Genomic DNA, 12,509 nt, shown 5'->3' on the forward strand with positions numbered 1-12,509 from the left:
GCCTAGATGAGTGTGAGTGGGACATTGAAATGGGGGCTTTGTAGACTTTGACAGTCAGAAAGCTTGGAAGAGTAGAGAAACAATTGCTGTCATTAGTTGCTGTAGATTTTTCGGGTTGTGTGGTTGTGGTCTTGGCATTGTAGAACCTGACGTTTTGCCAGTAACTGGGACTGGTATCATCAGAGGTATAACACAGAAAGATGAAGTACTCTCTGTGTCAAGGTGAGAAGAAAATGGTAGGCAGGTAATTTATATCTACTCCAGAAGGTGGGGTAGGGCTGAGTCATTATCTTGTAGGAGTTCCGCAGGCTATGAACATGCTAATGGAGGTGTTTTCTGAGGAGGTTCTTTTGTATATGGATTGTTTCCTGAGGAGGTTTCCTGTTTCCTGAGGAGGTTCTTTTGTATGTGGATTGACTGTTGAAATTCTAATCTTATCTGTAGTGCTATTGTCAGATGTAGAGCCTTTTGTGTTTTTCAGAGCCTTTTTTGTCATATTCAGGAGCTCCAGAGCCTGAGTACTTGAAAGGGAAAACTCTAATTTTGAAGTAGGGATGCTGTACTGGTAACCTCTATCCATCGATGACTTGGATGCTAATTTAATTTTTGAATACATGTAATTAAGGTTATTCAAATAGCTTTTTTAAGCTCAATTTTATAATTAAAACTATACACAGAGGGTACTAGGCCCTATTACCTAGTTAGTTACAGTTCTGTTCCAGTATCGTGATCACTTTGGATTTGTTCAGTTTCTGTAGTATCAACTGTTCAGATAAAATATGCTCTATGATTGCTTCATTCCATAGGGCAATAAAAGCTCCTGGCAGGGATGAATCCAAGAGTAGTTGGAGCCCTCGGGGTAGGGCGGGATATAAATCCAAAGATAGATAGATAAATAAATAAATAAATAAAATATAGTTATAGTTCCAGTGAAGCTGATGTAATAGCTTTCATAACGTCTGTAGTGGTTTGCACTTGCAAAAGTATATGTCATATTGATACAATAAAATAATACAAAGCTTCAGTATAGGTGTATGTACAATACATGGGGTGACAGACAGGTTACGTTCTGCCTCTCCCTAAGAGTGACCAGTGGGAGCTGACAGAATGTTGGAGAGAGACAGCTGGAAAATGGCAGTTAAGAGAGCCATTGGGAGTTGGCAGCTAGGGAGATGAAAAGGAAATGATAATGTCTGATTGAGTGAAGCTGAGGCGAAGATCAGCTAAAAACTAGTTTACTACAAAGAGTCAATTTGTAGCACAAGATCCAAGATGCTGGAATAGGGGAGCAGTTCAAAAATTCAGTGGAAGCGAAACATTGTAACTTCTACCTTACTTTCTTCAGTGTTATGTTCAAACTATAAATAAAAGTTAACTTCTTGTTCTGTTTAACCCTGTGGACTGTGTGTTTCAGGGAAAGAAACACACACATACCAGTGAAGATCTCAGTCTATATATGTTTAGGATATGAATAAATGGTAGGAGCATGTGAATGGAAGAGTGTATGAGCCCCCAACCCTAGTAATTCAGTGAAGTGTTTGACTAAGGGCCTGGTATTAAAACGAGGCTGGGCTACCCTGTCTGCTGATGTCTCTGAGTGAGAGAGTGGACCTGAGGTGTGAAATGTACATGGCTTTTCGGAGATTTTTAACAGAGACAAGGAGAGAAGTGACATGTGATAGCCTGACATATATGTAACCCAAAACCGAGAGAGAGATTTTAGAACAAGGGTGTCAAATATGTGGCCTGGGGGCCGGATCAGACCCCCCCAGGGGGCTTCTATCAGGCCCGCAAGGGACTGGCTGGCTCCTGCTTCTTCCTCCAGTTCTGTTGCTGCTGTTGCATCATAGCTTGCTTTCCTAGACACTCTCAATCGCTCAGGAGAGATAGATAGGCAAGCTTCTGCTCCCTGCACCGAGCTGAGGCTCCTCCCCCTCCCAGATTGCTACAGTACAGACAATTTGATGCAATAATTCAGAGCAAGAAGTGTCAGTTATCAGAGACAGTTAAATAAACAAAATATTGCAAGAATGCTAATGTTTCAGGCATATTTTTATTTTAAGTTAAAAAAAAATTGTGTCCTTTTATTTCCACCACCTGGCATTACATTTTATGACACACATGGCCTCGCCCAACAAAGTCCAATTTATGTCAAATCCGGCCCTCCATAACAAATTAGTTCGACACCCCTGTTTTAGAGGGTAGTGGGCACTCCGTGTGAGTAGAGAAGGGGCATCATACATGACTACTGTCTATATAATCTAGAATTGTAAGTCACCAGCTACATAGAAACTTGCAATGAGTAAGGATCACTAAGTAATTAGGCAAGGTTAACTTTTGTAAATTGGAAGAGAACGGATTATCTTTATCCTGGCTGTGTGCCACTAATGGCTAACACAATTGTATACCTGAAGACAAAATAGTATATTCTTAGATTACTTTCAGTAAACACTTCAGAAATGTTAATAAAATTGAGACTATTGAAACCTTTTGCCGCTAAGTTTTTAAAAGTTCCAACTGATGTTTTCATTGTATCATTCTAGAGATGTTGCAGTTGATACCGTGAAGACTGGCATGGGAGGAGCTACTGGCAATAAGGGTGCAGTAGCTATTCGAATGTTGTTCCATACCTCTAGTCTTTGCTTTGTATGCAGCCATTTTGCTGCAGGACAGTCACAAGTCAAAGAGAGAAATGAAGATTTCATAGAAATATGTCGTAAGCTAAGCTTCCCAATGGTAAGATTCCCTAACTAGATACTTTCAAAAAGTGCTTTAATGAATTTTCCATGGAACAGGAGCTAGACAGAGATACATTTGGCCTTGTAGAAGGAAATATAACATATTAAATTGTAATATTTCTGGAAGAATGTTTAGCTGTAATCTATTCCTTTGTCATATTCCAACATAAAACCATTTGCTTTTTTGCTATAATCATTCAATAATTTTCTGTGATGCTTTAAAGGATTTATTCTGAATTATTTATTTATTTATTTGTTAGATTTCTACCCCACCCTCCCAATCAAGCTTTCCATAGTTTTATTTAGCTTCTGTCCATGGTTTTAAACTGTTATTTCTCAAATCAGTTTCTTGTAAATTGATCTTGTAGGTTATAGAAATAAGCAGGAAATGAGACTGTTAACACAGTAAAAAAAACTTTGCTAGATGTCATTCAGTGGTACAGATTTGATGTTGGTGGCTTTTTTCTTTTTTTCCAGGGAAGACTGCTTTTTTCCCATGATTATGTATTCTGGTGTGGGGACTTTAATTATCGTATAGATCTTCCTAATGAAGAAGTGAAGGAACTAATTCGGCAGCAGAACTGGGATGCTCTTCTGGCAGGAGATCAACTTATCAATCAGAAAAATTCTGGGCAGGTAACATCCCAAGTTTTCTTCTTTTTCACTGCCTACTAATTGTGGGTTATAAATTAATCTCTCCATTACTGTCTAGAACTATACATGTTCAGAAATAAGATAATGTAGAATCACCCTGCCAACAAACGTCTGTGTGGTCAAAGCAATGGTATTCCCAGTAGTAATGTATGGCTGCGAGAGTTGGACCATAAGGAAGGCTGAGCACCGAAGAATAGATGCTTTTAAATTATGGTGCTGGAGAAGACTCTTGAGAGTCCCTTGGACTGCAAGGAGATCAAATCAGTCAGTCCTAAAAGAAATCAACCCTGACTGTTCCCTGGAAGGCCAGATAATGAACCTGAAGCTCAAATACTTTGGCCACCAAATGAGAAGGGAGCACTCACTGGAAAAGACTCTGATGCTGAGAAAGATTGACAGTAAAAGAAGGGGATGACAAAGGATGAGATGGTTAGACAGTGTTTATTGATGCAACGATCATGAAATTGAGCATACTCCGGAGGACAATGGAAGACAGGAGGGCCTGGCGTGATGTGATCCATGGGGTCGCAAAGAGTCAGACTTGATTGTGCGACTGAACAACAACAGAATTTGGTGATATAGCCTGCCAGTCCTATTCCACCACAACTATTACAATGGTATTCTGTGTGACTGAAAGCAAAGCAAGGCAGAATTCAAAGATTTGTTTCATGTGCAGTAAAACAGAAGGGGAAGATCACTGTAGCTAGTTCTAGGAGATCTGTGCCACTCTGATAGATTTCAAGTTGTTGACTAGTATTCTGGGATTAGATTCCTCAGATGCATTTTTTGGGCAAGATTCATAGGCATGTGGCACAACAACTTCGTCCTTTTCATGACATTATTTACTAATAAGCATATGACAGTGTCCCCAAGTACAGCTATATACAGTTTTCTTCGTTTATCTGAAGTATAAACAATCCCAGAGAAATAAACTGATTTTGCCGTTAGGGTTATCCCACACACACACACACACAAAATGTAGAAACCTTGATCCAGAGAAATATTGTTAAGGGCTCTTAGAGGGATATGAGCCTTACCTCATTCCACATAAATGTTTATTTATTTGAAGTATTTCTATCCTGCCTCTCCCTCAAAGAACTCAAGGCAGGTTGTGATAAATTACTTGACAATTTCCCACAGAACTGGAAAGAGTTACTAAATATGCAAAAGGTGAGGGGGAATCTAAAAGCAAGAAACATGGTGTTTCAAATGTGCTGTGGAAGCTGTGGATCCTACTGATAATGGCTACCAGAACTAGTATTTGCAGGTGTGGGGGAACACTTACCTACTGCAACTTACATTGGACATAGGCTTGGGATACTGAATGTGCATAAAGTACCATCAAGTTTATTTATTATTTGTTATATTTATATCCCGCCCTCCCCACGGGCGGGCTCAGGGCGGCTCACATTTGCCGGCGTAATATAGCCGGTTAGCATAAAACATTTAAAACCAGTTAAAACAATCATACAGTATTACTTAAGGTGCTTGCCTTGGTCGTTCATCAATGAGTTAAGGTAGTGTACTATGAGATGACATACTAAGATCCCGACTTAGTAGTATTCCGGTCTCCCATGATGGGGCCAGCCCCCATCACAGATGTTATTGATAGTAATAGTTGGTGGTAGTGGAGGGTGGCTCCTAGTTGAAAGCCTGGTGGAAGAGCTCCGTCTTGCAGGCCCTGCAGAACTGCACAAGGTCCTGCAGGGCCGTGATCTCTTCCGGGAGCTCATTCCACCAGTGAGGAGCTGCCACTGAAAAGGCCCTAGCCCTGGTAGCAGTGAGCCCGGCATCCTTAGGGCCTGGAACAATTAGTTGGTGGTGTGACCCCAACCGTAGTGCTCTCTGAGTATGTATGGGAAAGGCAGTCCCTCAGGTAGGTCGGACCCTAGCCATCTAGGGCTTTAAAGGTAAGTACCAGCACCTTGAAGCGAATTCGGTATGCTATTGTCAGCCAGTGCAGTGCCTTCAGCACCAGCCGGATGTGCTCCCATCTAGGGAGACCCATCAGAAGCCTGGCTGTGGCATTCTGCACTAGCTGTAGCTTCCGGATTTGCGACAAGGGCAGCCCCATGTAGAGAGTGTTACAGTAGTTTGTGGCGATTTCATGTTTATTTGTGTGTGTGTGTGTCTTTAAAAGTTTGGTTTACATTGCTGTGTGAAAGTCTAGTGTGGTTGAAACAGGCAAGTGGTGTGATTGGTGAGTGCCAGAGAGGGGGAGGGGTTTTGGAATGGATGCTGTGTGGATGATTTGAATGTCTGTCAGGAGTGACTGTTGAAGATTGTCAGTTGATGAGTACAGAAAAACAGTTAGTCAGCAGAGAGTGCTGTGTAAAAGCAGTTGAGAGGAGTTTTGTTCTGAGGTCTCTGAGAGAGAAGCATTCCTGTGTGGGATGAATTTGTTCTGTGTGATATCTGAGAGAGAGCGCAGCATATATCTTCAATAAGGAATCTTTAAAGTTCTGAAAGCAGTTAAATTTACAAAGAGATTAAACTGTGTGGTTGCCTAAGTAAGAGATTCCTGTCAGCACTAAAACTGACAGTGTGTGTGATACAGTTGACAAATATAGTTACAAGAACCTTATTCCCAGCCAGTTACATAATATCCAACCTTTAGTTTTGTTCCTCTTCAAATAAATCCTTTTTATTTAAGTTTATCCCAGAAGCCTGATCCATGATTCCTCAGGAAACACATAGTTCCTCGAAAGGCAAAACCCTGGGTCACAATACCAAAACCAGAAACAGAAAGTATAAAGGTTTGGAAAGCCTAAAATTTTCCTGGTGGCAGCCAGATACCCATAGGAAAATAAAACATAAGAACACGTTTAAAGTAAAACTAGACCTCCCCAGAGAAGAGGTCGTCACAATCTAATCTCGAGGTGACCATCGCATGGATCACTGTAGCCAGGTCATTACGGTCAAGGAAGGGAACCAACTGCCGAATCAGCCAAAGATGATAAAAGGCCGACTTAGCAGTGGCTGCCACCTGGACCTCCATGGTTGAGGGATCCAGGAGCACTTCCAAACTCCTTACCTCCGACGCTGGCACCAGTGGTGCCCTGTCGAAGGCCGAGCAGGATCCCCGAACCACCCCGACTCAGGCACAGGACCTCTGTCTTTGCCGGATTTAGCTTCAGCCGGCTCAGTCTAAGCCAACCAGCCACGGCCTGCAACGCCCGGTCCAGATCATCCGGGCCGGAGTGAGACCGGCCACCTAACATCAGATGGAGCTGGGTGTCATCAGTGTACTGGTGACACCCCAGCCCATATCTCCGAGCAATCTGGGCAAGGGGATGCATGTAGATGCAGCCGACTTATGGCAACCCTGTAGGGTTTTCAAGACAAGAGATGAACAAATGTGGTTTGCTGTTGCCTGCCTTTGCATAGTGATCCTGGACTTCCTTGGTGGTCTCCAATCCAAGTACTAACCAGGACTGACCCTGCTTAGCTTCTGAGATCTAACATCTGGGCAGGGATATTCCCTAAAATACAACCATTGCCATAGTATGCTGAGCCACTAAGGATACAAGTAGCATTGTTCCTGCTCTGTCTTCTTTCTACTTTGTAAAAGTGCTTGCATTTTGCACGTATGGTTTACTCCCTAGCACTGAAGGATCAGTACTAGTGGTTCTGGTAATTTCGGTAAGAGAGATCCTAAAAGGTAATTAAGGAGCCTCATTGGGGGAAAGATTATCAATTTCAGCCTTATTCTTTCTTCTGATGCATTTATATTCAAGAGTATTAGGTAAAATTGTTCAGACGTGTGGCATTGGGTGGCATCAGTATGCTGATGTTGTACAGCTGTAACTATCAGTTTCATCCTGCTTTTCCATGTCAATGTGTTGCTGTAGTTTGGGACTGAATATAGACCTGTTGAAAGCCTTTTTCTTAGAAAAAGAGCTGTTAGGAGGTTATGTTATAGGCAGAGACCTGGATTCAAATCCCTACTCAGTCATGAAGCTCACTGGGTAGCCAGTTGTTGTCTCTTTGCCTAACCTACTCCAAGGCAACAGTACTTGATACATTTGGCCAAAGGACAGGTTGCAGAACCACTGCCTGTCTCACTTTCCCTGCAGTCATGTGGTAGTTATGGGGATCTTACCCAATTGCCTTAGTACCTGATTCAGATCAGCACCAGTGAAGGAGGAGCCTCCAGGCTTCAACCTGCTGTACTGTTTCCAAGCCAAAATGGTCCCAGAGGAGCACTTCCCCCCTGTAGTGGGTTTGCATGTCCTGATGCCTGAGTTTCAGCTCAGGAAAATAGCACAGGTGGAGACCAGAGATCTCCCCCCCCCCCAGCACCATGATCCCAATCTGAATTGGGCCTTGTGGTGCTTGGGTAAGTAAGTATGGGGACCACCTCTCCCCATATGTGCCTTTCATTTGTGGGAGTTTTAAACCAGTTTGTTCTGTCGTGAGCAGTTGTGGTGTAGTGGTTAGAGTGTCATAATAAGATCCTGAAGGCCATGGCTTGAATCCCCATTCTGACATGGAAACTTGATCGGTGATCGTGGGCCAGTCACACACATGCAGCCTAGCCTATCTCATAGGGTTGTTGTGAAGAGAGTAATGTAAACCACTTTGAGTACTCACTGGGAAGAAAGGTGGGTATAAATGAAGGGAGTAAATAAATTGATGACCATATGATATGCAAGTGGCATTTTTCACTTTTGAGACAGTAAACTTGCAACTTTCCTGCTACTGTAGTTCTCTTCCTTTCAGGTGTTCAGAGGCTTTTTAGAAGGAAAAATAGCCTTTGCCCCTACTTACAAATATGACTTATTTTCGGATGATTATGATACCAGTGAAAAATGTCGCACACCAGCCTGGACAGATCGTGTGCTGTGGAAAAGAAGAAAATGGCCTTTTGATCGATCAGGTCAGATTATAAAATTATCCTGAATATTATCAACACAAATTGGCGAACTGCTTCTGATAAGAGAGAGATAAGAATTTCTAAAAAATCAAGGTTGTTAATGTTCAGAAAAATGTATAGGCAACACCTAATGTTGAAATATATAGTTTCTGTTTAATATGCAAAATAGTAGCCAAATTTTCAGTAGAATGTGTGACCAATTATTGCTTTAATACTTACATATAGCTGTGTATGCCTGCAGTACTGAGAATATACACAAAAACACTTAAAATGTACTATATAAATGCTAACTGGTATTAAGTACAAAATACCTGTTCATGCCCATGGGTGTGTGTAGGTTATTGTGTAGACTGGTCCTTTCTTAACTGCCATTTCTAAAAAAGAGATGCAACTGGTAAAACAGGTACCTCTCTTACTTGGCTAGGTGTATGTATTTTCTTCTTAAATGCTTGTAAACATAGTGAGAATCTCCCTTCTTTTACTTCTTCTAAGTTTTTTCTGATTTTTTTAACAACATATTCATAGTCTAATTTGTGTGTGTGTGTTAGCGGAAGATATGGATCTTCTGAATTCCAGTTTTCATGATGAAAGCAAACTTCTTTACACCTGGAGTCCTGGAACTTTGTTGTATTATGGAAGGGCGGAGCTGAAAACATCTGATCATAGGTTTGAACTTTGTGTTTTATAATACCTTCTAATCCCTTGAAAAGCAATTTCATCGTGTTCCCCAGCATTATTTATTTCTGACCTTTGCTGATATTCTTTCAGGCCTGTTGTTTCACTGGTTGATATAGATATCTTTGAAGTCGATGCAGAAGAACGGCAGAAAATTTACAAGGAAGTGATTGCAGTGCAGGGACCACCAGATGGCACAATAATGGTCTCCATCAAAGGATCTTCCTCAGAAGAGAACTATTTTGATGACACCTTGATCGATGAACTTCTTCAAAACTTTGCAACTTATGGTGAAGTTATACTTATAAGGTTAGAATGGCTTTATTTCAAAGATACTGTTGTGGCACAACCACTTTTCTGAATTATTATTATTTAAAACACTTATTAGCTTCCTTTCTCCCTTGAGGAACTCAGGACAGCTTACAATATAAAAAAATTATTAAAAAACACCATAAAAGCAGCAATTATAAAACCTATGAAAGTCACCGTTTAAAAACTCCAGTTAGAACTTCCAATAATAAAACCTGTCAATCAAAATGCAGTCCTAAATAAAACTCTTCAACTACTTCCTGAAGATTGACAGTGAGAATGCCAGGCACACCTCCCTGGGAAGGTTGTTCCATAATTGTGGGGCTGCCGTGGAAAAGGCCCCCTTTTGTGTGCCCACCAAATGAGTGTTTTTAATTTGTAGGACACTCAGGAGGGCATATCCCTATAATCTTAATTCCTGGGCAGGAACATATGGGAGAAGACAGTTGTCTTGCAGCTACCCCAGTCCCAAGCCGTGTAGGGCTTTAAAGGACAAAACAGATTCTCAAATTGGGCTCAGGAACCGATAAGTAGCCAGTGTAATTGCTGTAGCATTGGGAACATATGCTCCCAGTAGCTGCAGGATTCTACACCAGCTGCAGCTTCTCAAGGGTAGTGACAAGTAGAGTACATTGTAGTAGTCCAGTCTAGATGTAACTAAGGGAGTTTAGCCTGACGTTGATGGAAGTATGTAAAATGCTTCAGACTTTGCACTGAAATATCAGTGGTCTAAGTCTGTACCCTTACCAGTTAGCACAAACAGTGGTAAAAATTTGTTTTTATAATGGCACTGAACAAAAAATGGGCAAAAATAGGACTGTAGGAAGCTGTTTGGAACCCAAAGAAATAGATTTAGGGTGGCACTCTTAGTCAACCTCTAGTCTGGGACTTATTAAGAGCACCCATGCCAAATAGACAGACAACACACAGCTTCATGTGATGGGCTTGTGAAGGAGATCATAGATATGAGATGGAGCATTTGCCTCTGTTAAACCCAGAGCTGAGTTAAATTAAAAGCTTACAAATTAATTTTGCTGCTGTTGGATTTCACAGAGAACAAGCACTCTCCACAGTGTGCTATGGAGTTTGCCTGCTCCTGCTGGGATGTACAGAGAACAAGATCTCGCTCCCCCTCCCAAATATACAGCTTGCAAGTGGGTTTGTCTGCTTGTGCTAGATTGCAGAAATAGTCTGCAAGCATGTAAGCTCCACCTCCTTTCTTGCTGCTGACCAGCTAATTACACATTCTTGAACCCAGAAAGTTCCAGCCCCAGAAAGCTCCTACTTGCAAGACAGGCAGGCGTTTGCTTCTGTGGATGGCTACAATAAGAACTACATTTTGAAGATGGCTTTTAAGGGGACAGCTTTTAATATGCAATGGTTGGATGTTAGAATTTCATACTGAGTTCGTTCCAGAGCTATCGTCTGTTGCTGAAGACAAATACAGCAGTTATTGTGAATGTGCTTTAGAACAAAGTAATATGGGAATTAGAGCTGTGCAGACTCATGCACAAGGACCATCACACCAGAAGAACCTGAAAATAAAATAGAGACAGCATTCCATTGCTATGTGTTTTGGTTCAAAACCAAGTACAAGTTCAGGTAGTAGAAGCACAGAGGAGGAACAGGGACACTCCAAAAACAGTGAAAAACATGTTACGGGTGATGAAGAAGAAGAGTTTGGATTTATACCCTGCCCTTCACTACCCGAAGGAGTATTAGAGCGGCTTACAAACTCCTTTCCCTTCCTCTCCCCACAACTGACACCCTGTGAGGTAGGTGGGGCTGAGAGAGCTCTTGACAGAAACTGCTCTTTTTCAAGAACACCTCTTATCAGCACTACAGCTTGCCCAAGTTCATCCAGCCAGGTACAAGTGGAGGAGTGGGGAATCAAACCCAGTTCTCCCAGATTAGAGTCCGCTGCTCTTAACCACTACACCAAACTGGCTCCCTGAAAAATGCAAAGAACTACCTACTACACAAATAAGTATGGATGCCTATGTAATCATAGACTGTGTTAGAATGGCAAACTGCCTGTGGACTTTGCAGCTAGAGGTGAAGAAAATGTTGTTTAAATCTTGGAACATCAGTGAGTTATCAAGCAAGTGTTCTCAGATAGCCAAAAGCCCAACAGTTTCATCTTGGAAAAATAAAAACAATTGGATTTATACCCCACCCTACACTACCCGAAGGAGTCTCAGAGCAGCTTACAATCTCCTTTCCCTTCCCCTCCTCAACAACAGACACCCTGTGAGATAGATGGGGCTGAAAGAGCTCTTTCGAGAACTGCTCATGAGAGAACAGCTCTGAAAGAACTTGTAACTGACCCAAGGTCACACCAGCAACTGCATGTGGAGGAGTGGGGAATCAAACCTGGTTCTCCTACATTAGAGTCTGCGCTCCTAACCACTACACCAGATTGGGATGAGATAGATTCATGGAGGATTAATCTATCAATGGCTACTAGCCATGGTGACTGAGAGGAACCTCCACATTCAGAGCCATTAATCCTCTGAATCCCAGAGCTAGGAATCAACATCAGGGGAAGTCCTCAACCTCTGTGCCCTGTTGTTGGCCGTCCAGAGGAACTGGCTGGCTACTGTGTGAGGCAGAATGCTGGACTAGATGGACCATTAGTCTGATCTAGTAGGGCTCTTGTGTTCTGTAGTCTAGAGATGAATTGTATTTCTGGGGGAACTCCAGACCCCACCTGGAGATTGGCAACCCTATCTGGAGGTCTTGTATCTATTGTAATAGCAGTATGTTGCAGTTGGTCAGGCATGCTCACACACAATACACAGAGTATTTAGAGTTTAAATGCCATAAGCAACAAGAAGAAACTCTGAAAGAAAAAACTTAAGGGAGAAATTAAACACTGTGAAAAATGTTTTTTAAAAAATTGAGGAAAAAAGCCATAATGGAAGAAGAAACAATTCATCAGAAACTAAGGGAACTGCAAAACAAAAACAGAAAACTGTATAAGTGGTAGCTCTGTATTGTTGTTTAATCTTTTTTTAAAAAAATACTTGTACTCTGATTTCTATCTTGATTTTTTATTGTAGTTTCACAGCTGAGTTTATATTGTGGCTTCAGTTAAGCCGTCTTTTAAGAATATGCATTGAAATTTATTTTATATAGTTTTAGTGTAGTTTTAAAGCAGGAACAAAATTGTTCTGTCATTTGTTAATGTATAAAGATTATGTGTATTGAAGTTCCATCTTCATGTAGTTTTTAGTGCATTTTCAAAACAGATGTGC

The 12,509-nt window shown here is 41.5% G+C and overlaps 1 protein-coding gene across 1 annotated transcript in view; it reads left to right on the forward strand.

Annotated features, from left to right (window-relative positions):
* Window positions 1-12,509, forward strand: part of SYNJ1 (synaptojanin 1) — a 78,122-nt gene that overhangs the window by 31,588 nt on the left and 34,025 nt on the right. The window contains exons 16-20 of the mRNA XM_015415540.1: window positions 2,544-2,736; window positions 3,216-3,374; window positions 8,115-8,271; window positions 8,817-8,934; window positions 9,037-9,252. Of these exons, the coding sequence (XP_015271026.1) occupies window positions 2,544-2,736; window positions 3,216-3,374; window positions 8,115-8,271; window positions 8,817-8,934; window positions 9,037-9,252 (843 nt within the window). The remainder of the gene's footprint in view (window positions 1-2,543; window positions 2,737-3,215; window positions 3,375-8,114; window positions 8,272-8,816; window positions 8,935-9,036; window positions 9,253-12,509) is intronic.

Source organism: Gekko japonicus, unplaced genomic scaffold, assembly GCF_001447785.1.
Source record: "Gekko japonicus isolate JY-2015 unplaced genomic scaffold, Gekko_japonicus_V1.1 scaffold1865, whole genome shotgun sequence".
Lineage (NCBI taxonomy): Eukaryota > Metazoa > Chordata > Lepidosauria > Squamata > Gekkonidae > Gekko > Gekko japonicus.